The following is a 26,913-nucleotide window of genomic DNA, read 5'->3' on the forward strand; positions in this document are numbered from 1 at the left end:
CTTTGACAGATAGATATTCACTCTTTCTCAGAAAGGTTTTAGTCTGAATTTTTTGGAACTCTTGTTCTTCATTAAATGAAAATCTTGCTCTTGTTTTTTATCGTACAGCTTAGAATAAAAGATATTTATTTATTTGAGTCCATTCATCAGTCCTGCATTGGCTAGGTCTCAAGATGAATGGCCACAGTAACACATGGAAAACTGCTAATGTCCTAATGTTTTAACAGTCTACTTTTCTGACCTTTAAAATAATTAGGTAGGGTAGAAGAACTTATAAAGACTATATAGAGATATTTCTCTGATCTGATAATTATTATTTGTCAGCATTTCTTGTCAGTTTCCGCTCTTATTCTAATTGATTTTTATCTGGATCATCATAACTAGATTTTTTAACAACTATTTTTAATCTCTTGGCTTCCCTCATCACAGGGTTATGGACATTGGATCTCTGTTTTAGAAAAGGAAATGGAATGACCATTTATGAAGATTTAAAATATTTGAGCCACAAACATAGCTATATTTATTGATGCTCTAAGAGCAGACTGTTAATGACAGTTTTGCCTTTTAATGACAATATTCTGTGGAGGTATCATGAAGAGTTAAGTATTGAGGATTGTTTTGAAATTTTATAATTCTGTTCCTTTCATATTCTAGAAGGAATTTACTGTGGCTTACAGCACTATATCAATTACAAGTGGAATAAAAAAATTAGAATAAAGGAGAAACAAGGGTAGAGAAAGATAGAATCAGGAATGAGATTAAGTAATCATATGATGATACTTACATACTCACTACAGGTAGGCCACAAATTTGGCTCAAAGCATTCTATGCAGCCAATTTTGGAAAAGAAAATGTAATTAGTTACACAGTTCACAATACCTAAAAGGAAATAGCAGACTTGCTCAGGACAGCCTTATTACAGTATTAGATGTACTGCTTTGTAGCTATATTAAAACCTTTATGTTAAGATGCCTCAAACTTGGTAAACCTAAGTTGAATCTCAGATATGCCTGAAAATTTTTTTAAGTTATTCTTTAGAGATTCACATTTAAAATATTTTTCTGTTGACTACTTTAATAGAAATACAGAATGTTTCCTGTAGCTATTGTGAGTTACTTCTAGAAAGCTAATGCTTTTCCTAGTAGAAAATGACTTTTTACCCATACAGATAAAGATAGGCAAGTGTAATAATAAAATAGTGTAAGCCAACAACTTTTTTAGTCTGATACCTTCTAAAATAGAGTTGAGAACCCTTTTCTGATGTTTGCGGAGCTCCTGCAAGGTATTCTAGTCTTAAAATCATCTACATCTTATAATGTACATTAAACTAGTAGAATTCATTCTTGTTTAGTCTTAATAAGTTTGCAGAAACTGCAAGCCAATATTCATTGTTTTCCGTGTCTGTTCTGCCACCTCAGTCAGTCGTTCTTATTCGTACACTCATAACAATTGATGTTATTTCAGAATATTTAGGAAGATAATTGATAATTATCATGATTGTTCATTAAAAAAACCTGTACTTGACCAATAGTGTAGAGAGAATAGTTGTGATCTGCCAGGTGTACTTTGTGGAATTATATCTCTCCTCAAAAAAATTGGCTTTGTGGAATTGGGGGAGGATGGAACATTTTTATGTCAACTATACCCAGTTATCATTGTGCATTTGGTTATTTTGTTTTCAAAGTACTGTGTTTTTCATGTGTGTGTTTGTTTTCTGTTTAGCCTCGTCACGGCCGTAGCATGTCAGTTTATGTTCCCCATCTTTCTGCTGTTCCCTCTCTGTCCCGCATCTCTCCCAGTGCTCCTTCCACCCCACCACCAGTGTTGTCTGCACTTCTTTCTTCTTCCCTCCTTCGGACTGCCCCTGAGGAAACTTTTGCCGAAAAGCTTTCTAAAGCATTGGAGAGTGTCCTGCCTATGCACTCTGCCTCTCAGCGCAAGCACCAACGCTCCAGCCTGCCTTCCCTCTTTGTCAGTACTGTATGTAACCATAAACTTCCTGACAAATGAAAATTTATTACCAATGAATACATCCAGGCATCAAGAATTTTAATAAAAATTAAATAAAGAACATAACTAAACTTAGTAATATGTTATGCTTTTAGGATACCAGTTCTTCCTATAGGAAACTTTTGTTATAAGACTTTAAAGGGGAAAAAAAGCAAGGAGGTAATGAGAGAGAATGCTTGTAACACCCTTAGCACATATCAGTGTGTGCACAATAAAATTTAGTTATAGTAAAATATTTCCCTTGCACACAAATCCTTGCATTTTCATATCCTAGTAAAGAATATGTGTATTATTTAATTTTAAACTTATTGTTGGCTTAATCAAAAGCAGATTTTCTCTTTATCAGACGTTATCCAAACATGTTTTTTCCTCACTTGATTCTGTAGAGACACTGATGGAGCTGGATGAGTCCATTTGTTCCCATAGTCAGTGAAGAATAATTGAAGAGTGAAAATTGATTGTAATTTGTTGGCTGTTTAAAATGATATGTCAGCAAACTAAAAGGCCACATAATATAATGTTCCCTCATGGAAGTTTTTTTCCTTAAATTAAGATAGGACCTTGTCGCTAATGAATGCATTAGATACACATATAATACATATGATTTTCTTTGGCCCCGTTCATGTCTATAAAAGATCTATCTTTTAAAGTTGTTTTATACACTGTGGGACCTTGCTGCTGCTTTTCCAGATAGAGAATATAGTTAACATATTTTGATCTAGCAAGCCCAAAATCTTCAGATTTTTACCTAGGAGAATGATTAACTGTATAGTGTTGTATAGCTTTGGGATACTCAAATAAACAACAATAAAATAAAGCATTTTGATTCAAAATAGAAACCTTCTTTTAGCTGTTGTGAAGAAGTAGCAGTTAAGCCATTTTGCTAACTTGATAGGGGTCTTCCCTATTGAAAGAATGAAACTGGTCTACTCTTTTAAACAAGAGTCCATGAAAGTGAGCTATTACAGTGTACACTGTTTGCATTTGGCAAGGTAAGATTCTAAATTTAGTCTTAAATCTAGAGCTGCTTCTGTAAACAAAAAGTGCTGTTAAATCAAGTCAGCTATTATTTATATTGTCCTTTTCACCTGATTTGAACACCAAATTATTCACCCCTTAAGTAGGATCAGAAAAGTGGAAATTTAGTGATTTGGCATCTGTAACATGTTTCATGTAGTAAAATTAGTTGCATCTAGTTTGGAATAGACAGGGAAAAGACATTACTATCACTAGTCAAGTTGTGTGTTTTTAACTATCCGCCAAAAATCTCTTGATTTGACTTAGAAGACATGCTATTAGTAGTAATACCATGAAAGTAACACTGAAGCCCTGAACACAGCACAGGATAATAAGAATATAGGATATAGGAAGACTTTGTACAGTAGCCTAAATTGAAGCATATTTCTTACATTATAAAAATTGTTGGGCTTATTGTCTTCCCTTAACTCTTTTTCCACTGATGTAATTTACATTGTCTTAAGAGTAAGCATATTAATTGTGGGTAAAAACAGAATAACTACTTAGAAAGTTAAATTCTTCCATTTCCTTTGAGAGAGGAAAGTTGTGGAAAAGCAGCTGCCATCTAATGCAGAGTCTCACAGAATAATTTTATTGACCCTGGATGTATTTAATGGATTTTTACTATGCACATAATTTCCAAAAGCATTGTTATTTCTTTATTAATTATAAATTTGATGTAACCGTTTCATAGGGTTACAGAGAGCTACCCAGTTCTGCATGTCTAATGTAATTTCACATATGAATGTATGAATTACTTGTCTTATTCATGTTGATACAGCCTCAGTCCATGGCGCATCCGTGTGGGGGGACCCCAACATACCCAGAATCACAGATATTTTTCCCAACTATTCATGAACGTCCAGTTTCTTTTTCACCACCTCCCACCTGTCCACCGAAGGTGGCCATTTCCCAGCGGCGTAAGAGCACCTCCTTCCTGGAAGCCCAAACTCACCACTTCCAACCCCTGCTGAGGACTGTTGGCCAAAATCTTCTTCCACCTGGTGGCAGCCCAACTAATTGGACACCAGAGGCTGTAGTTATGTTGGGTACTACAGCCAGTAGAATAACTGGAGAGCCATGTGAGATACAGGTCCATCCTATGTTTGAACCAACTCAAGTTTACAATGACTATAGACCTGGACTAGTACTTCCAGAAGAAGCTCACTATTTTATTCCTCAGGAAGCAGTGTATCTAGCTGGGGCACATTACGAGACCCAGGTGGCAGAACAGTATGAGGGTATTCCATACAACTCACCAGTGCTGTCAAGTTATATGAAACAGATACCTGAACAGAAGCCAGTACAAGGGGGTCCTACCTCAAGTTCTGTCTTTGAATTTCCATCTGGACAGGCTTTTCTGGTAGGACACCTTCAGAATTTAAGATTAGATTCTGGACTGAGTCCGGGATCTCCCCTCTCTAGTATTTCTGCACCTATCAGTACAGATGCTACACGTTTGAAATTTCACCCTATCTTTGTTCCTCATTCTGCGCCCGCTGTGTTAACTCATAACAATGAGAGCAGAAGCAATTGTGTATTTGAGTTTCACGTTCACACTCCAAGCTCCTCTTCAGGAGAAGGAGGAGGAGTTTTACCTCAGCGTGTTTACCGAAATCGACAGGTTGCAGTGGACTTGAATCAGGAAGAACCACCTCCTCAATCAGTTGGATTACTTGGCCGCCTGCAGCCTGTGACTGAAGAACAGCATAATTACCATGCCCCAGAATTGACCGTTTCTGTGGTAGAGCCTATCGGACAGAACTGGCCAATAGGAAGCCCAGAATATTCCAGTGATTCCTCACAAATTACTTCTTCAGACCCCAGTGATTTTCAATCACCTCCCCCTACAGGGGGAGCAGCTGCACCTTTTGGCTCTGACGTCTCATTACCCTATATCCGTCTGCCTCAGACAGTGTTACAAGAATCCCCACTTTTCTTCTGTTTCCCCCAAGGAACCACATCTCAGCAGGTTTTATCTGCCTCAGTTTCTTCAGGAGGATCTGCACTCCATCCACAGGTTATAGGAAAACTTCCACAATTCTTTTAAACTATCCTACCATTACATTTAAGTTTTCTATCCCTCTTTTCCATTTATGAGGATATTGTTTAATTTTAGTAGAGTTTCTCCATTTGGGGGGGATCATAAACTGCTTGTATTTAAGAACAAAATAGGAGAGAGAAGGTGTCTATTTACCTATAAAATGTGCAAACCCTTGGAAAAGAGAACACAAAAATTAGAATTTTAGTCACTCGTCATAATAAATTCTATTTGTATAATATTTTCAATTAGTGAAAATGCAGGTGTCTATAATGTAAAGTTGACTCATCATTGATTATTAACAAATACTAATGTGAAGTATTCCTTTCTCCCTAGAGACAGATATGGTTAGTTTAAAAAAAAAATTAGAAAGGATAACATTTTTTTTCCAGTAAAATGAAAAGAATAGAAAATAGGGAATACTTTTTTTTGAAGCAGTATTAAGAATACACAGAATTTTCATTAGTGTGGAAAGATCTTAAAAGACAGAGAAAGAAAATATCTTAGGAATTTGTCCTAACAAATGAAGATGCCTTTTTAAAATGGCATTCAATCAAACAAGTCACTGTGTATTATATGTCCAAATAAAATATTAATCCATAAAATTGACTGATTCTAATTTTTAGCAACTCAGTTAGAATCTAGTGTGGGTGTTTGGTTTTGTTTTAAGAATTGGTGATAATGTGTTACAAGCTAAGAAAGGTTAGCTTTCTTAGCTTGTAACAAACCTTAGCTTGTAAAAACCAAAGATAAGGCTTTGGTTTTTTCCTTAACAGATTTGAATTTATTTATTTATTATGTCGATGAGCATATGCACTCTTGGAAATAAAAGACAAAGTAATGGACATAATAGGATTCAAGAAGTGGAGTCAGTATTAACTATTTCATATATTCCTTTGATATATTTTATTAAATGTATAAGTCTTATAAAATCTATATTGGAGACTATGCAGTTGTATAGGAGACTTGGCACTTATATATTCAAGACATCATTTGGATCTTTTAAACATTCCACTCTTTTATAAAGTAATATGTGTTCTTTGTACTTTTTTCCTATATTCTTCCGCCATTAGGGGCATAAACAACCCTGAAAATGTACATAAAGTATCAGTTACTTAGAATAGTACCAAGAAGCAGAAAGATCCAGAAACTTGAAAATTATACTGCCTAGGCATGCAGTATACTCACATTAATACACTAGTTGTCAGCCCGTACTGTAAATCTTACTGCACTGCCAGCCATTCTCTTTAAACTTTCCAAAGTAAAATTTCAAATATCAGATAGTTAATTTACAGACATTGCTGAAAGAATGAATATTTACAGTGGTTAAGATGCAGTGGAATGTGATGTCATATCCAAGTTAGCTTCAAAGAAACCCCTCTAAACTGAAATGGAACGGCAAAGGTGGGCCTTTTCATTTCCTTAACTTACCTGTTTATAAAGTCCTGCATTTATTTCTCACTTTCTCATTTATTTTAACTTAGACTTCTTCTAGGTCAGGGTTTCCCAAATTCAACACTATTGATGTTTTAGATTGGATAATTCTTCATTGTGAGTGGCTGTTCTGTGCATTGTAGGATGTTTACCAGCATCCTTGGCCTCTACCCACTAGGTGCCAATAGCAGCCACCTCCTCCAGTTGTGACATCCAAAAATGTCTTTTTTTGTGTGTGTGTGAGGAAGACTAGCCCTGAGCTAACATCTGCTGCCAGTCCTCCTCTTTTTTGCTGAGGAAGATTGGTCCTGGGCTAACATCTGTGCCCATCTTTGTCTACTTTATATGGGACGCCGCCACAGCGTGGCTTAACAAGCGGTGCGTTGGTGTGTGCCTGGAATCCAAACCCGCAACCCCAGGGGCCGCCGAAGCAGAGTGCGCGCACTTAACCACTATGCCACTGGGTGGCCCCCAAAAATGTCTTCGTGTATTGGCACGTGTCCCCTTGAGGGAGGGGGGCAAAATCGCTTCTGGCTGAGAATCATTGCTCTATGTACTTGGCAGTTGATGATAACAGACTTCTTACATTTTTGATAAAAGTCATCATGGCACTACAAGAAGTAGCAAAAGGAACCAAATAAGTATTATCAAATACCCTTTTTTCTTTAATTGTTCAGATACAGAGTTTTTTCCTCATTGATAGTCTTTTTTCCTGATTATTATATTTTCAATAATAATTTTGTTATGAATCATAATATTTTGGCCAGCAAAAGTTATAGCCTGAGCAGCAGTGAGGTTAGGTTTTAACGCATCACTGGTTTTTGAATGGGATCAGAATATGTTTTATGATGTGATCGTTCTCTAACTCTTCCTTACAAAAGATTTCCCAGCATTGTCTCCCATACATCCTTAATCAAGCTGATGTTTCATTTTGCTCAAGCAAAAGCTCAAGCTCAAGCTCAGGAGCTTAAATATTTATTGCAAAAGCCTGATCTTTCTATGCACTTAGCTTGGGGCTTCTCTAATTTGTTGTATTCACTTTTTCCCTTTAGGCACAGGGGCAGAGCCAGGGTCAGCCATCCTCAAGTAGCTTAACAGGCGTTCCATCTTCCCAGCCCATACAACATTCTCAGCAGGTGAGAACAACTCATTGCTACGTTTTAAGGATTAGAGGTAGCCCAAACTCTGTTTTACATCTTTCGTGAATTAGATTCCTGATATAAATAGCTTGCTAAGTTATTGGAAAGAAAATCAAGAGGCATAACATTCCTCGTGTCCAATAACATTTTAGAAAATCTTCTCTTTTGTTAAATGTGTTTTTGAACAATCTGCTAGATTAGACATACATTGAAATTCAAAAGAATCATTATTACTGATATATTATAATTCATCTGCCTTCTTAAACAGATAATTCTACACATAATTCAATCATACAAAGAATATCAGTTTTGTTTCTACTTATATTTATGACTTGTCCTTTTATGAGCATTTTGCCATTGCTATCATTGTTCTTGACTCTAACAATACTGCACTCCTTTGTAATTATTTCTAGTCTGTGGAAGCAGGTATCAGATCTTATGCTAAGAAGCACTGATTGAAAGCCTAAGAACAACTACTTCAGGAACTTTTAAAATTTTTTTAAACTTCTGATTTGGGGAGTTTGTTTTCAAAAGAACACAAGAGATTGATACAATGCTGATGTATTCAGCGGCAAAACTGTTAATTCTAAAATTAAATACCTATGGTTCATCACTGATATTAGTAAATAGCAATTATTTGCATGGGAATAATGCCTTTTTTGGCACAATCGAATATTTATTAGCTGTTTCAAATAAAATTTATAGCCACTACACGTGTCATAAAAACTTCCCGATGAACTATTTCATTGATGGTTCCCTAACGAAGTGTGTTTTTGAGCCACCAGATTATGAATTGGCTTCTGTTTCTATTAATTTTTGAAACAAAGCTTTTAATTCTTAATACAGATGGCCTGCTTCCAGTCCAGTGTGTGATCAATTAGTCATTTGATACTAGATTATGATGTTGCTTGTATAAGATTAGTTTGGTTATATATACATTTACTCTGTGACCAACACCTCCCTGTTACAGAATTTAAGGGCTGGGAATTATATGCTTTATCTTGCTTCTGCCCTTCCTTCCAGACAAGTATCTGAATCTATATATTATTATGGTTAGTTCGAGTAGTCACATTTTTGCCAGCCTTAACAAATTCTATTTTAATTATATTAACAACCCCAAATAAGGATACAAATTAAAAGTCACCTAAAGCTGATGGAGGACAGAAGCACTATTGTGGGTACTAGTCTCCTAATTTGCTTGTCTTTGGACACAGGCCAACACCAATAAACTGAGCAAATATAAGTGTGTCCTTTGTTTTTCCTTTTCCAAAGGAATTTGTTATATATCTTGTATTTGGGCATATATGTGTATACTTACTACCAAGTGAAGAAGATAGTGAAATAAGTCATTGGGTTCACTGGTGAGAAAAGTACGTGGGAGTAGGGGAGGGTAATTCCATAAATGTCAGGTTAAAAGAATTAAGTGGTGGTTGACCCTTCCGGGAAAAAATATGGCTAAATGGCGATCTCTACAGTACAAACAAAAATTAATTTATGTTTCAGTGATGCTTTTTAAAGATACTTTTATTTTGTGACTTATTTTAAATATAGCATGATATTTAAGTTAAATAAAATCATAAAATTGAGCCCTCAATTTATATAAGCATATGCAATCTAGAATGTTTAACTTTTCCAGGGTCACATAGCCAGTAAGTGGATAGAACTTAAAATTCAAGATTTCTAGAATAGGGCCGGCCCCGTGGCTTAGTGGTTAAGTGCGTGCGCTCCGCTGCTGGTGGCCCGGGTTCACATCCCGGGCGCGCACTGATGCACTGCTTCTCCAGCCATGCTGAGGCCGCGTCCCACATACAGCAACTAGAAGGATGTGCAGCTATGACATACAACTATCTACTGGGGCTTTGGGGGGAAAATAAATAAATACAATTAGAGTGATGCAAACACTCATTTAAAAAAAAAAAAAGATTTCTAGAATAGTGTTATTTTTTCTGTATTAAAGTTTTTACAGGGAGTTATATTCTATAAAGGTACCCAAGAAGCTGCATTTATTTATTTTAGCTACTGGGGTTCCATATATAAAAAAGAAAGGTTGTAAACCTTATGTACTATAAGGGTACATTGCAAGGGTAGAATCTATTTTTAGATGTGATTTTTGTTTTACATACTGTCAGGTCCCAACCCCACCTTAAGAAACTATATCTCTAGTTTTATTACAGTGAGGAAAGAAATGTACTTTAACTGTAATTTACTTTACCTTATTTCATGGGCTTCTGGAATATAATCAATAAAAGATTGCTTTTTTTTATGTTTTTTTCAAGAGTGCCTTCTAGTGGTATACTGTTTCTTAATGAAGTACCAAAAATAGCCTCCTTCTACTGGAAAACTTAATAATTTGTTGCCACAAGCAAGGTCATGAGCTACCTTACTTACTTAATAATTTCTTCCATAGAGCACATGTAGAGTCTTCAGATATTTCTTACTTTCTGTTCAAATGAGGCTCATGAACATTTTTTTCATCAAGCACCTGTGTCCAGCAGCTAGTACACAGTCAGTATAGGCTGTTTGAATTGGTTTCATGAAGCAAGTTTATGCAAAACATGATGCCACGCTGCTATGCTAAATAATACCTGTTTGGCTGAAGTGTTGATTATTAGCCAGTGTGATTGTGCACAAAAAATCACCATATACTCCTGGCCTACCTGGAGGTGCCACTTCTCCCTAAATGCTCTAAGGTATAACTGGCATACATGCCTTTCAATTATTTTAAAGAGTAAGGGAATATGTCTATAATGCTGCTCATTTTTGATAGTCCTTACCCCACTACCACTATTTAAACAGTTTTTTTCCTAATTGAGTTCATCCTCTGAAGGGCCATGTGCTAGGCGTTGAGGGTCTACCAAGATGGACCAGATATGACTACTTTGAGGGAGCCTAAATAATCTAGTAAACATATATGTCAACTCCTACAAAACAAATAATGATAATAGCTGACATTATATACAATTTCAAAGCACTTTACCTGTATCTACCTTTTATTTAATCCTTATATGAACCCTATAAGTATAGATATTATCATTATTTCCATTGTGCAGATGAGAAAGCTGAGATAAGTTCTGAAGAAGCTGAGTAATTTACCCAAGCTTACACAGCTTAAAAGAGGTAAAAACAGAATTTAAATCCAAGTAGCCTGACTCCACAACTCACCATTTAACTACTACACAATTATGTCATAGAAGGAGAGAAATTACATCTCTCCCGAGCAGTGTGGGTGCTATCAGGAATGCTTTATGAAAGAGAGAGCATTTGAACTGGTCTCTGATTATGAGTTAGACTCAGATGTAAGAATAAAGACTATTCTAGGCCAAAAGAGAAAAAAAAGGGCAATGTAAGCAAGATAGAAGGCACAGAGGTAGAAAAATGTGAGACAAAAACAAACCTTCAGTTCAGTTTAGGTAGAACACAAATAAGTGAAGGTATAGATTCAGGAAAGAGCTGATTGAGTCTGAATCTTGATGTAAGCGTGGTTCCACATTAATGGGGTGAGAGAGAGTTAATTATATGCCCAAATATAAGGTGAGGATTTTTCCTCAAATTTATCCCTTTCCATTAGTAAACAAGGGAATCACCATATATTCAAATCTTTATTGTACTTTCATATTACAGGGCTCTCACTGCCCTTTATTTTGAACAATAACCAAAAAAAATGTTAATGGAATAAAATAAAACTGGTGAGAACAAGTTTGCCTGTAAGAACCTTAAATAGTGTATGTAGTTGGAAATGTTTATAGACAACATTTCACAGAATTGGTTTTAAAATAAAAACCAAGAAGTTAAACATAGATTTGGTCCTTATTCTTAGGGGAACAACTTCACTATTCCAGGTCCTGTATGTCATTGTAAACAGCTTATTTAAAGATCACTTTAAGGAGTTAATACAAACATTACATGCATATAAACCTGTAAGACAAATGCAAAAAAATACAAATATCCTAATATCATTCAGACAGATGCTTGTCACTGCAAATTTTATCCCAAGACACAACTTAAAGAGAAAGTGTTATGTTATGCTCCAGAAAACTAGAGTATTCATAGTGTAGCTCCATTGAAGATAAAGACACTGGTGTGTTACATGTGAAGAGTTTGCATGAGGGAGAAGGAGCGATATTTCTAAATTAGTATATTTATGTAATATGCAATCTTATTTAGGTATGTAAATTAATGACAGATACTTGTGGATATTTCAATGTGAGTGCCTTAAAGTTTAAATATATTCAAGTTGACCAACAAGGTTTTATAGTTTTTTAGTTCTTTCTCGGTGGGAAAATGGGGAAATTGTCTTATGTTCAGAATTGCCTTATAGTTGGAGACATATGATATATCTTAGTTGCTGAAATAAATTTCATATAGTTCAATAGCCATGTGTTCCTGATTTTTTTAAATTTAAAGTAAGAATACCTTATCAGAAATAATTAAATAAAAATAAAACAAACATGACTGTCACCATTATATTTCAGGATCCTATTGGTGATTTTTAACTGGTATAATAAGAAAGAAGTAAGGAATAAATATCAGGAGAGCAAAAATATTTCTAGATTATCACCTAACAAAATCTAGGATACTTGTTAAAGTGGCTAGATACATAATAAATATACAAACAAAAATAAATAAGTCCTTGGGATGCAGTGTACAGCATGACGACTATAGTTAATAATACTGTATTGTATATTTGAAAGTTGCTAAGAGAGTGGTTTTTAAAAGTTCTCATCACAAGAAAAAAATTTGTAATGATGTGTGGTGAGGGATGTTAACCAGACTTATTGTGGTGATCATTTTACAATATATACATGTATCAATTGATTATGTTATATGTTAGTTATATCTCAATTTAAAAAATATGTATATACACATATACACACACATACAAATAGCTTATCTTTATACTAGCAGTAACCAGTTAGTTGTATGGACCCAAGACGTATATAAAAGGCTATTGATTATAGCATTATTTTAAGTAGCAAAAAAAAAAAAAAAAACTTTCATCATTAAGATATTGATGCCATTGGTAAATGCAATGAAAATAGCATATTAGGAAACAGTATTTATAGAATGGGCATGTTTTGTTTTGTTTTAACAAAAATATACTTGTGTGTAAATGACCACTTATGTGTAGAAAAAAATCCATAAAAGTGATCCATCAAACTACTGATAATGGTTGCCTCTGGAGAAATGGGGTTGGGGTATTTTCATTTAACTTTATAATCTAATATGTTGGTTAAAATTTTTATTACAAAGAGGTGTTGTTTAGTATTTAAAGATTAATTTTAAATTAGTTCTAGGTATTAGAGTCTTGAAAGTCAGCTATGAAGTTCAGATTTTTGTTAGGCCAGAGGGGGCCATTAATTTATTACAATATTTAATATTTGGGTATAGTTATGTGCCATGCATTAAGTTTAGGTGTATTATACCAGAGTTCCTAGCATATAGTTGATTCCCAAATATCATTCCCAAATATCATTCCCTTTGCCCTACTGAATTGTGTGATAGCGTCCTTGTTTTCAAAGAAGGAAACCTCATTTGGGCAGTAAAATGAGCAATCTCTAAGGTATTACAGCTAGTAAATGGTAAAGCTAAAATTCCTGATTCAGTACTTTTCTCACTATTTTGTAGCTATAGTTAGAGCTATTCTTCAAGCAAATTAATTATACAGTTGATAGAATAGATTAAGGGAAAGAGATTGAAGGAGGAGATCGGATTAGTTTAATATAGGACCAAAATGAGAGCTGATACCAAGAACTAGGAAAAAAAGGTGGGGGGAGTTGGAGGAGAGAGAATCTATTTGGGTATACTATCTAAAGGTCTTTGTAAATGACCTACTGTTGGGGTGACTCAAGTTTAGAAACAGTGATTAGTTGTTCTTGGTGTTACCATCACAAATAAAGAAAGAACACCAAAGGAAAAAGAAACGTAAAAGGGACTTGATGAACTTGGGTTTGTGCATGTCTTGATTATTAAAATTGTTGTCATTTACAGACACTAAAGGCCTTAGGCAAACATACTTCCTTAGAAACATGCCAATAAAAACTTGAAATAAAACTGAATAATTATATTGTACCTCAGCAGCAAGGAATACAGCAGACAGCCCCTCCTCAACAGACAATGCAGTATTCACTTCCACAGACATCCACCTCCAGTGAGGCCACTACTGCACAGCCAGTGAGTCAACCTCAAGCTCCACAGGTCTTGCCTCAAGTGTCAGCTGGAAAACAGGTAAACTCTTAATTTCTAAACGGATGCTAAAAGGGATCTCCAAGTACCTTGCCCTTTCATGTGGATAGGCCTCTACCTTCTCTAATGGTGAAATTTGAAAGTTTGTTATTATCACTGCAAAAATGAAGTCAAAATTGCTCCTTCTGTGCATATGCATTGATTAATGTAAATGGGTACATACTGATAGCAGTAACAATCAAAAATTTAACTTTTAGAAATTTAAAAATTTAACTTTTAGACATGTCAGTCTAAAATCAGTTTGACAGGTATTAGAACTAACAGGTTAAATAAAGGTGCTTTGGTAACTGAACCTATGACATTTTCTAGAATTGTGTCAGTTATATCTAATATTCTACATTTGCAACTATGCTGTATTTATGCATTGTTTCATCTCTCACTGCCTACTGACAGTAAGTCATAAAACCCCTTATATGGAATGGTGTTTCTTCCAAGTTGTCCTTCTAATCACTTGAAAAGTACACCGTAAAAGATGTGCTTTTCCAAATGACCCTTTTTCAACTTTACTATTGGGGCTTGTTGTGCTTGTATTTTGGCACAATTTGTTGTTCCTGTAATATTTCATAGCATCTGAGGTACTATCAATTGTAAAATGCGCCATTATTTTATGTAACACTGAGTACTGATACACCGTTAATTGTAAGATATATCTCAATTTCACATATGTTAAAATGACCAAGTGGTGGAGAGGGATGATTGCATTCTAGAATCAATGACATATGGAAATTATACCTACTTTTATAGGCCTGTGTTAGACTTAAGAATTGTAGAAGCAATATGGATGAAATCTAATTCCACTGGAAGGAGTTCATTTGAATTTCAATAACTGCTATAAAAGCAGTCATAGATTTAGTGACAGCAAACATGCCAATGGATTATGGTATGTGAAATATATCTCAGTAAAGCTATAAAAAACAAAAAACCTCACCTATAGAAGGGTCTGCTTTTTATTGTTGAACAATGAAGCATTAGCAAAATTTTCTACAACAAAAGATTTGGAATAGTAGCCATTCTATCAGCCTCTTTGTCTCTGCCATCCTTTCCCTATTCTTATGTGGCATATTAACTTACACTAATGTGTGCAGGATTGTTTTTTCTTTTTTTTTTTTTGGCTAATACATGAATCTTGCTTTTGGCAACCTTGCTTTTTTTTTTTTTTTTTTTTTTTTTAAAGTCTGTCTGTTTTGTTTTTCTTTACCTTCCCAGCTTCCAGTTTCCCAGCCAGTACCACCTATCCAAGGCGAACCTCACATCCCAGTTGCGACACAACCCTCAGTTGTTCCAGTCCATTCTGGTGCTCATTTCCTCCCAATGGGACAGCCACTCCCTGCTTCCTTGCTTCCTCAGTACCCTGTCTCTCAGGTTCCCATATCAACTCCTCATGTGTCTGTGTCTCAGACAAGTTTCTCTTCCCTTCCCATCACAATGGCAGCTGGCATTAATCAGCCTCTGCTCACCTTGGCTTCATCTGCTACAGCAGCTACGATCCCAGGGGGATCAACTGTGGTTCCTAGTCAGCTTCCAACCCTTCTGCAGCCTGTGACTCAGCTGCCAAGTCAGGTTCACCCACAGCTCCTGCAACCAGCAGTTCAGTCCATGGGAATACCAGCTAACCTTGGACAAGCTGCTGAGGTTCCACTTCCCTCTGGAGATGTTCTGTACCAGGTATTGTGTTGGCTATCAAAAAGGAGGGCACCAGAGGGTTTGGTTCTAAAACCATCACGTAGACCATCAAGGACTTGAAAAGCTCATAGTTGAGTATCAGAATAACTAGCAGCAACAAAAGATGCTGATCTCAACTAGAGAGGCTAAAATAGTAAAATTCTGAGAAAGGATAGGGTGATGATGTCTGATAATTCATTTCCATTTTTCTCAAGACACATCTTGGGAGAAAAATGGTTCTCTAAATATTCAACCTAAGCTAATTGAATGCTAGATATGGCTAATAATAGAATACATCAGGCTACTTTTTTTTAGAGGTAGAGTACCTAACATGGTATCGAAAAAAAGCTTCAGAGTTTGGATTTAGAAGATTAGCATGTCATGGTATGACTGGGATGACTAATACCTTGAAGAGGTTTTACCTTCTTTCATATGAGATTGGCTAGAAAGTAGACATTTTTCTAGAAGGAATTATGTCTATTCCTCCTGTTTAAATAATTTCCAGGAGGAAAAAAACCAGCAATTTAAAGTAGTAGAGTCCTGTCCCCTAAATTGAAACCATTCTATCATTTCATTTCAAGAATCATCTTTAAATATTCTTTAAATTATTAGAAAGAGATTGGGCTACTATTCTTCTTTACTGTGTGCTTTCTTTTTTTTTTTTCTGCATCTCTTGCTGTTTTGCTAGTTTGATGACCTGACCTGCACTAACTCACCTTCCTCATTTCTATCACAGGGCTTCCCACCTCGACTGCCACCACAATACCCAGGAGATTCAAATATTGCTCCCTCTTCCAGCGTGGCTTCTGTTTGCATCCCTTCTACAGTCCTATCCCCTCCCATGCCAGCAGAAGCATTGGCTACACCAGGTTACTTTCCTACAGTGGTGCAGCCTTATGTGGAATCAAATCTTTTGGTTCCTGTGGGCAGTATAGGAGGACAGGTTCAAGTGTCCCAACCAGCAGTGAGTTTAGCACAAGCCCCCGCTACATCCTCCCAGCAGGCAGCTCTGGAGGTAAATAGAATTTCTGCATGTTTATATCTAAAACATATGTAATGGGATTAAAATGACAAAGGAGAAACATAGGTTCCCCTGGTTTAGAATTCACTTGGAGACTATTTCAAACTAACTTTTGAATGACTTTTTCTTACAGCAGAATGAAATGCCAATGTGGGGGCCTTGTTGCCACTGGCTGTTCTGTTGGGAAGTGAGTGTGCCTTGGAGAAGATTAACCCTATTAGCACTTCACTTCTCTAGCTAGTACTTTAGCCATTATTCTTATCCTTTCACAAATTCTTGCCATTGGCAGTCATAAGAGTATCTTATCCCGCTGTGCTCCCAGTAATCATTTTTGCCCTACTAGGAGAAAGATCTGAATCATCTTTGCACTTTGCTCTGCCTGCCTTATTGCACACTTCTGGTAAGATGCTGGCTGCATGGCAAGTTGTAGTTTCTCACTACCTAGCAACTATGTTGGCTGATGTCACACCATGCAGTCTATACCAGAGACTAGCTATAGAAACTTCCTTTGGAATTTTAAGACCACTGTCTCTAGATGCTGAATATTGAGAATTACTAGTAAATTTAGTGCTTCTAGGACTTAGGGGAGGGATAAGAAAAAAAAGAGTAGCTTATTGGGGATGGTGAAAAACAAATAAAATATATTACTGCCAAGATTTGAATTATCCTTTCTATTCACAGAGTACTCAGGGAGTCACCCAGGTTGCTCCTCCAGAGCCAGTTCCAGTAGCACAGCCACAACCTACCCAGCCCACCACTTTGGTCTCTTCTATAGACAGGTATGCAAAAGTAAAATTCTCCTTTCTTGACTGGTAGATAGGATGGTGTGAAACTTGAAAATATCAAATATTTAAATATTATATTGTAAACTGAACTTTTGTTTTTTCAAGTGCACATTCAGATGTTGCTTCAGGTATGAGTGATGGCAATGAGAATGTGCCATCATCCAGTGGAAGGCATGAAGGGAGAACCACAAAACGGCATTATCGAAAATCTGTGAGAAGTCGTTCTCGTCATGAAAAGACTTCACGCCCAAAATTGAGAATTTTGAATGTAAGTATTACTGATTTGTGGGTTTCATATAGTTAGTTAATATCATTTAAATATTTCTAGAGCTTAGGTGTATTAATGAAAGTTTGAGATCTTCTCGTCACCTAAATGATATTGTGAAATTTCATATTTCTATGATAAGGTATTATTTACCTTTTAGAAAAAGAATGGAGTTTTAATTTGTAGAACAAAGACTTTATATTCCTTCCAGACTCTTCAGTGGAAAGTAAGTGAGTAGCTCAAAGGCTGATATTTTCTAAATATTTTCTTGCTACCAGTTTAAGAGGCAAAAGTACCTGTGCTTCAAGGAATAGTGGTAACATCAGGCTTAAGTTCAAGTAATAATCTGCATTACTTTCTCAAATTCAGTAGCAAAGCTGAATATGGTCTTCTGAGATATGAAGTACCTTTTCTTTTTTCTTTTTAGGTTTCAAATAAAGGTGACCGAGTAGTAGAATGTCAGTTAGAGACTCACAATCGGAAAATGGTTACATTCAAATTTGATTTAGATGGTGACAACCCTGAGGAGATAGCAACAATTATGGTATGTCTGCATTTAAAGTTCTAAATTTTGCCTCAGAACTTAAGTGTACTATCCACTGCCCTAGGCAAATCTGTAATATTTTGTCATCTATTTTGACAATTATGTATTTATTTCAATGTGAATGTAACTAGAACATCAAATTTATGATTTAGAGATGTTTTTGTCTAGTACGTGTCTGTCTAAATATTGAAGAACTAATATCAAATAAATAATAATACAAGTGGTATACAGATAGGGCAGAAGTCATGAAAGTGGTGATTGAATGACTTAAAGCTTAAGAAACACTACTAATCAGACTGAAATCGCATTTCTTTTACAGGTGAACAATGACTTTATTCTAGCAATAGAGAGAGAGTCATTTGTGGATCAAGTGAGGGAAATTATTGAAAAAGCTGATGAAATGCTCAGTGAGGATGTCAGTGTGGAACCAGAGGGTGACCAAGGATTGGAGAGTCTACAGGAAAAAGATGACTATGGCTTTTCAGGTTCTCAAGTAAGTTCACCATTACCATAGTGAAGGTTTGTTTATTTAAAATATTTCTAAATAGTGCTAAATTTGCCATGCAAAATGTCCAGTGATATCACATTACACCTATGACTGAGATTATCAAACATTTATGTTCTCTTTGCATGTGGCAATTTGCTTTGCCTAATCATTAAGATTGCTTTTGAGAATGAATTACTCACTTTGTTTGTTGTAGAAATTGGAAGGAGAATTCAAACAACCAATTCCTGCATCTTCCATGCCACAGCAAATAGGTGAATTTTTTTTCTTTTCATGTTTGTTCTTTGATGTAAGAAGTTGTGTGCTAATAATGAAATCTTGAAGCTTCGTGTTGGTGACAATACATATAATAATAATGTGATGAGGTGGTTTGTTTCTTTTTAACCAGGCATTCCTACCAGTTCTTTAACTCAAGTTGTTCATTCTGCCGGAAGACGGTTTATAGTGAGTCCTGTGCCAGAAAGTCGATTACGAGAATCAAAAGTTTTCACCAGTGAAATATCAGATACGGGTAAAGAAGTGATTCTACCGTATGCTTTGTGTAGAATTTTACATAAATTGTACAGTATCTCTGCTATATTGGAAGCTTGGTCATCAAGCAGTAGTTCAAATGATGACATAGACAGTAAAGAAGAGTAGGAAATTGAGACTATAATCAACAGATAAACATATGGAGGATGGAAAAAGATGATGAATAGTGAGAATTAAACAAAAAGAGCCCAAAAGGACCACCATACTAGATATAGCCCACGTAATAAGTACTGTGTAGATATGGTAGTATGTGTTTGTTTCTCTATTTAGTACTATTGTATATGCTTTGAGGTTACTTTATGTTTTTTTCAGAAATAAATATTCATACAAGCTAGCTTATTTTGATCAAAGCAGTGTTTTACAGCCTATCATTTCCTTGGGAAGGGTTTTAAACCTTGTTGGTATGTGGCACTGTTGGTAATCCAAAAATAGATTTAGGACAATCTTTTAAAACCACCCTTTTAGGGGCCGGCCCCGTGGCATAGCGGTTAAGTGCGCGCGCTCTGCTGCTGGCGACCCGGGTTCAGATCCCGGGCGTGCACCGACACACCACTTGTCAGGCCATGCTGTGGCAGCATCCCATATAAAGGGGAGGAAGATGGGCACGGATGTTAGCCCAGGGCCAGTCTTCCTCGGCAAAATGAGGAGGATTGGCATGGATGTTAGCTCAGGGCTGCTCTTCCTCTCACACACACACTAAATCAATAAATATTTTAAAAATAAATAAAATAAAACCACTCTTTTAAAATGGACTGATTCTAAATTTTTTATTTTCCATTGCAGTTGCTGCCTCTACGTCTCATGGTGCTGGAATGAACTTGTCTCACTCTGCTTCATCCCTTAGTCTACAGCAGGCCTTTTCTGAACTTAGACGTACCCAAATGACAGAAGGACCCAATACAGCACCTCCCAACTTTAGTCATACAGGACCAACATTTCCAGTAGCACCTCCTTCCATGAGTGGCGTTGCTGGAGTCTCAACTGCAGCAGCAGCCACACCTTCAGTATCTGTCCCTACAACTAGCTGCCCTCTTAATGACATTTCCACATCAGTAGTTCAGTCTGAGATTATAGTGCCCACTGAAAAAGGAATTGCTGGAGTTGCCACCTGCACAGGTGTAATAATTTCAAGTGGTCTCTCTATACCACCTGCATCTGAATCACCAGTACTTTCCAGCATGGTTTCAAGCATCACAGTACCTGCAGTTGTCTCAATATCAACAACATCCCAGTCAGTTCAGGCTCCCACATCTGGGAGCATTGTTTCTAGTATAGGCACTTTCCCCTGTATATCAGTTTCAACAACTTCAGCCTCTGCAATGGGCAGTCCTGCTGCCCCAGGTGCTAAGCCTCCACCCGTATTATCTCAGCAGGCAGCAGGCAGTACTACTGGGGTAGCCACATTAACATCAGTTTCTACTATCACTCCATTCCCAAGCATAGCTTCACAGCCGCCTCTTCAGCTTAGCAGCAGCACCTCTGCTCCTACTCTAGCTGAAACAGTGGTGATTAGTGCACACTCACTAGATAAAACATCTCATAGCAGTACAACTGGATTGGCTTTGTCCCTCTCTGCATCATCCTCCTCCCCTGGAGCAGGACTATCTAGTTCTATTTCTCAACCTGGTGGAGTGCATCCTTTGGTCATCTCATCAGCTATAGCTTCTACTCCTGTCCTTCCCCAAGCAGCAGGACCTACTTCTACACCTTTATTACCCCAAGTACCTAGTATACCACCCTTGGCACAACCTGTTGCCAGTGTGCCTGCTGTACAGCAGACACTAATTCATAGTCAGCCTCAACCAGCTTTGCTTCCCAATCAGCCCCATACTCACTGTCCTGAAATAGATGCTGATACACAACCCAAAGCTCCTGGGATTGATGACATAAAGACTCTAGAAGAAAAGCTGCGGTCTCTCTTTAGTGAACACAGTTCATCTGGAGCTCAACATGCCTCTGTCTCACTGGAGACATCATTAGTGGTAGAGACCACTGTCGCGCCAGGCATCCCAACCACTGCTGTTGCACCAGGCAAACTCATGACATCCACTACAAGTACTTGCTTACCACCAACCAGTTTGCCATTAGGAACAACTGGTTTGTCAGTTATACCAGTGGTCACACCTGGGCAGGTTTGTACCCCAGTCAGCTATGTTTCAGCCCCAGTCAGCACTACACCAGGAGTGAAACCTGGAACTGCTCCATCAAAGCCACCTTTAACTAAGGCTCCAGTAAGATTCTTGTTTTGAAATAATTTGATAAGTGTGATCACTTTTTTTCTCCCTAATAAGTGCATTTTTTTAACTCAGCCTTACATACTAGAAATGTAGTTATAAAGATGCCTGGCTTATAGTCAGCTCTCGGTATTTATTAAATAAATTCAAGGTGATTTTAGGGTATATGTACATTGAACACAAGATATTTTCCTTTTGAAATATGGCAGGATTTTTGGGTTAATCATACTGCACAGTGTTCTAAGAATGTGTAATAATTGGGTAAAATACAGGCATTTCTTCCTAATTGGTATAAACTGAAGAAATCTGTATCCCAAAAGGGAGCTAAATGCTTCTGCTGACAATTATACATAGTAACAGCAGTTCAAAATCTTTGTTTCAATGAGAATGAAGCAAATTTTCTGCTTTGCTTAGATTCCACAGATGTACAATTTGGGGTTTATAAAAAGTTGGAAGTTGGTGATGAATTTGATACAAAGGGCGAGAAAAGAATCCAGTCCTAGGAATAAAATAACTAGACAATGTTTTCTAATTCTGCTATGGTGGATTTCCTCTCATTCTGCCATCTTCACTCTCTCTGATCTTCAAATAATACGGCTATATTTTTTCTACTGTATTGAATGTTTCACTTATCTTTCTGCTTTGCCATTGATGTGCAGTTCCTTTTACAGTAGGGTAATGTATTGGCTTCACTCAGACAAAATACAAATTGCTTGGTAGTAGTAGATTTCTGATGCCTTTTGTTATCAGACCTGCCCCTTGGTTATTTCTGAACTGTTTTGTTTTCTCAGAAAAGTCTTGTTTGTTTTAAGAAAAGCCTGGTAATGCTGTACCAAATAAGTGGCTCAAGAATTTTTCTAGGCTGTGCCTCTCATGTCCATATATAGCCTTTGTTCTCTCAATTTTCCATAAGGAATAACCTTTTACTAAATATTACTATTCATTTTACTGGTATGTCATAGTAACTCCTATGATAGTATCATGGTTATAATGTCCTTTATTTAAGATAGATACCAGAATGTAACCCAGGTGACAAACATGCCATAACCAGATACATTTTATTCTTATGCTTCTGCATTCGAATTAGTTGATTTGCTCTCCAGTATGTAGTCTTTCCTCTTAGTGTCTCGTGAACTTGAATTTCCCTTCATTGTCTGTAGGTACTGCCAGTGGGCACTGAACTTCCAGCTGGTACTCTACCCAGTGAGCAGCTGCCACCTTTTCCAGGACCTTCATTAACTCAGGTACACCAAAACTTGGCAAATTTCTTTTTGTGCTGTACTTTTTCACAGAGCTTATTTAAATTCTCCGTGTTATGATCTTGGCTTCTGGCTCCTATTTGGTTTTAACTTAGTAACAACTTTCTTTTAAAACAGTGTAGCTAATGACCCAGGCCCTACTTAAAGTAAGAAGCTTCACAGTTGTTTTGTTTGTAATGTTGCTTCAAGTCATCTAGAAAACATTTGATATTAATGTTTTTTCATATCTTATGAAGGAAGAAAATAGCAAAGTTGATATTTTGCTAGACAAATATAACTCCTCCTATCATTCACACTTTTATAAAATAATGAAATTACATTTTAAGTGTGAGATTAGGTTCTAGACCTTTGTGGAAGTAAAAAATTGTATGTAATCAAAATTAACTTTGAAAGTTTCTTAGGAAAGTGTACCATACTGATAACTGGTAATACCCTTTTTCTATGAGTTCAGTGCTACCAGTTTTTTCTTGAGTGTTTGACATTTCTTTCAGTGACCACCTATTGAAGTAATGGACTTACATATAGGTGGGTTTAAGGGTCATGTTTCATGAAAAATATGTATTATATCTTTAAATACAAAAACCACACAGCTCAGCTAACATGAGATTTCTCACAGAGAAACTGAGACCAGTGACATGAATATGAGATTTCCATCTCACACTCAGTTGTGCTCATTGGTAGTCGGAATTGCCTGCAATCTTTAAATTATTGTTTCCCCTTCCCACACTACCCTACTACCCTACACATTTAGTTGAATTCCTTTAAGGAAAGTACTCGTTATGAATCCATTATAACCATGAAAAAGCTTCTGACATGGGACAAGCTAGTAAACGTTGAAACTAAATGAAGAATTTATTTTAGAATTGTATTTAAGAAAAACATAGTAAATTGCTAACTTGAGAAGTGTGAATTTATCCTTGCTTCTTTAATCCCGGATGTACAATAGAACATAATTTAAGGAACTTGCCATAATAAAGTAATAACTCCAACAGAGAAGCCAATCCATCAGCTGCTAAATTTTGAAGAAATTGCATTGTGATGGTCTGTAAATTAGGAGTTTTAAACCTATTTTTTCACTAAAAACTTGTATTCAAATTCCTAAGAGGGCTCAAAATGTGATGAGAAACAGCAAATAAGACGTGGGGGGTGGGGAGGGTAAGTGGATAGTGCCTGCATGTAGAGTGAGAAGCATAAATGAAGGCTGTGGAAGAATAGGATGATAGAAGCCAAAATAGATGTGGGATTAGAGACTGTGGCAAAGGATAAAAGTTATGGCCTTGGGGTGGGTGATAGTAAGACTTGGTTAACAAAATGGGATGCCCAACCTCCAGTTACTCCTTGCTGCCATCTATAGGATATAAGAGTATAGATTGTTAAGACCTGAAGAAAAAAATAATATTCCTTTATAGTGACAGAATATGTTAATGTCATCTTTTATTCATAAGGACAAGTTCTCAGAAAGATGTACCAAACTGAAAAAGAAAATAGGGAGCATGTGATACAATTAATCTACCAATAGATCTTGATACATTTTTCAGAATATACTTTTAAGGAGAGGACAAATAGACAACTTTTCTGTCACTTTAAGTAACATCAAACAGAAGGTAAGAAAGAAGACTTCAAAACTGTAAAAACATAAATGTAACCGAATTTATCTAAGGCTTGCGAGATTGACATAAAATTTTGAGAGAATGGTAAATCATTCAAGCAGTATAACTGAGTTGAACTTAGTATATTGAGTTTTATAGTCAGTGAATAGACAAATGTTATATTGTGTCAATCTAAAGCATAAAACGGTATATCCTATATAAATTGGCTATATATAGTGGCTCTGAATATACCAAAGACCTATACTTACTGTGGCTGTTTTCATTTAGTCCCAGCAACCTTTGGAAGATCTTGATGCTCAATTGAGAAGAACACTTAGTCCAGAGACTGTTGCAGTGACATCTGCAGTTGGTGTAAGTTTTGAAAATCTTAATGAAATCTTCCTATAAGTCTAGTGTATTTTATTCCTGGAACGTAAACTGTAACCTAGACCATTATTAATACCTTTAACACGTATTTGGAGACTTTGCTTGTTTCAGCCAACAGAAATGAGACAGATTAATGAAAGAGTAACACTGACCCAATGTAACTATGGAAAATATTTGATTTGAAAGATACTTTTCTTGTCTTACCTCTGGTTAGAATTATACTACAGATCAGTCCTATGGATTTTGTATTTATGCTTTGGAGGAGGCTATACTTTAAAATTTTAACTTCTTTTAGGCTTGTAACACAGTAACATTCTGATTAAAACTACTTTTCTATGAATATCCAAGTTATAATTTCAAGTATCCCATGAGAAAAATTAAGCAAGCAACATAGAAGGATTAAGACTCAAAATTTCTTCTTAAAAATCTCTTTCTTTACATCAGACTTATTTTTAGGCTGTAAAAAAAAAAAACAAATTGCCTCAGACATGTGTTTCTTCACATATACTGTCTTTCTTTCTGCCTTCTGTAAAGACCAGAGGAAAGGCAGCAGGACAAAAGTTTGAGTGACTAAAGCTAAAGATTTTGTGGTATCTGTGTGTGTGTGTTTTGCAGCCGGTGTCTGTGGTGGCTCCAACAGCAGTTATGGAAGCAGCAGCACAACCTCAGAAGGATGGTGAGAATCATCCTTCTTCCTCTTATATTACGGCTTCCAGACCTCCCTATAATTGATTATATTGACTAAATAGTCAATATAGTCAAGAAAGATATTCTTGAGAATCTAGGTGTATTTGAGACTATTTTAAAGAACACTTTTATGTATTTCATGACCAAGGAGCATTGATACTAATATCTAGAACATATAATATTAGCAAATTAATGAATCTTTTACGTTGGTATTTTTCGGGGGTAGGGAGAATGCAAGGGGTAATGATAGTTTCTTAGCATAAGACCCTTTGATCCTTGCTAACTAAGACAGATCAGGAAATTCAAGCATCTTTATAAAAGTTAGTTTACTGGTAACCTCTTGGCTTCCGTGACACTGGATATATAGAGATACAGATAAGCTTGAACAGCATAGATAGTAGAAATACAAATGTAAGATTTCAATTAATCATTTGAAACATTATTTTTATCTATTTCCAGTGTCTTTAGAATTGCCATGTCCATAAATATAATCTCTTTAGAAAGGCATATTTCCAACTTAATTTTGTAAAAATTATCTATACCAACTTAAATATTTTATTAGAACTTTTATCACCATGTGCTTAGTCATAAGTTCATATCAACTACTACTGTTCTCAAGTTTTGTTTTGAATGTCTTCACCACATCATCAGTCCCACACAACCTAGGAAATTTTAAGCTATTTTTTGTCACCTTTTCCTTCAGAATCATTTATATTCAAAAGTGAAAATGATTAAATATGAACTATACTTAGTGTGATTTTATGTAGCACATGCTTAATTTCCCTTTTTACAGTATATCCATTCCCTCACCACCACCTGAAATAAATGTACTTCCCTGTGTAACTATTAATAAGATTACCTGATTACTCTTACTTCTTGTCTTCCTTAAATGCTAAATTTCACTTAAAACCTCTCTAAATTAAATTATTTTTAAGACAATAACATTCTGAATTGGCTCTCTTCATTTTAAAAGAAGTGACTTGAAAATCAATGAAACAGAATAAAAAGTCTAGAAAATGACAAACTAAAAGGGCAGAATATGAAAAAGGTCGCCTATCAAATTAGTGAGGAAAAGATGGGATATTTCAATAAATAGTTTGGGACAACTGGACAGCCATCTGGAAAACAGCAAAGATTGATTGCTAGCCTAGATCAAAATAAATTCCAGATGGATCAAAAATGAAATATGATATCATAAAATAGTATATAAAATAAGGAAACATAAAAGGAATATTTTTCTTTTTTTGTTTTTTATCTAGAGCAGGGTCGACAAACTTTTTCTGGAAAAGGCAAGAAAGTAAATATTTTAGGCTTTACTGGCCATATAGTCTCTGTCACAACTACTCAAATCTCCTATGATAGCCCAGAAGCAATAAATAATACATAAATGAATGAGTTTGGCTGTGTTTCAATAAAATTTATTTACAAAGATAAGCAGTGGGCTGAATTTGGTCCATAGATCATAGTTTGCTGATCCTTGATATATAGAAAGGTGTTATTATGTTTACTACCCAACCCAGAAGCAGTAATAGATCTAAATTTTCTGCACGGGAAAAAAAA

At 36.0% G+C, this 26,913-nt stretch overlaps 1 protein-coding gene across 10 annotated transcripts in view; it reads left to right on the plus strand.

Annotated features, from left to right (window-relative positions):
- Positions 1-26,913, plus strand: part of WNK1 (WNK lysine deficient protein kinase 1) — a 167,252-nt gene that overhangs the window by 123,554 nt on the left and 16,785 nt on the right. The window contains exons 9-23 of one of the 10 annotated variants that reach the window (XM_087442939.1): positions 3,809-5,047; positions 7,555-7,638; positions 13,717-13,866; positions 15,091-15,549; positions 16,283-16,561; positions 17,249-17,346; positions 17,458-17,620; positions 18,045-18,161; positions 18,481-18,654; positions 18,863-18,920; positions 19,055-19,177; positions 19,981-21,428; positions 22,592-22,675; positions 24,568-24,651; positions 25,282-25,342. In XM_087442939.1, coding sequence (XP_087299065.1) covers positions 3,809-5,047; positions 7,555-7,638; positions 13,717-13,866; positions 15,091-15,549; positions 16,283-16,561; positions 17,249-17,346; positions 17,458-17,620; positions 18,045-18,161; positions 18,481-18,654; positions 18,863-18,920; positions 19,055-19,177; positions 19,981-21,428; positions 22,592-22,675; positions 24,568-24,651; positions 25,282-25,342 — 4,621 coding nt within the window. Of the gene's footprint in view, positions 1-3,808; positions 5,048-7,554; positions 7,639-13,711; positions 13,867-15,090; positions 15,550-16,282; positions 16,562-17,248; positions 17,347-17,457; positions 17,621-18,044; positions 18,162-18,480; positions 18,655-18,862; positions 18,921-19,054; positions 19,178-19,980; positions 21,429-22,591; positions 22,676-24,567; positions 24,652-25,281; positions 25,343-26,913 lie in introns of all 10 variants that reach the window. The other 9 variants (XM_087442940.1, XM_087442931.1, XM_087442934.1 and 6 more) reach the window with 9 other exon arrangements.

Source organism: Ceratotherium simum, chromosome 17, assembly GCF_057802395.1.
Source record: "Ceratotherium simum simum isolate JZ-2026a chromosome 17, ASM5780239v1, whole genome shotgun sequence".
NCBI classification, from domain to species: domain Eukaryota; kingdom Metazoa; phylum Chordata; class Mammalia; order Perissodactyla; family Rhinocerotidae; genus Ceratotherium; species Ceratotherium simum.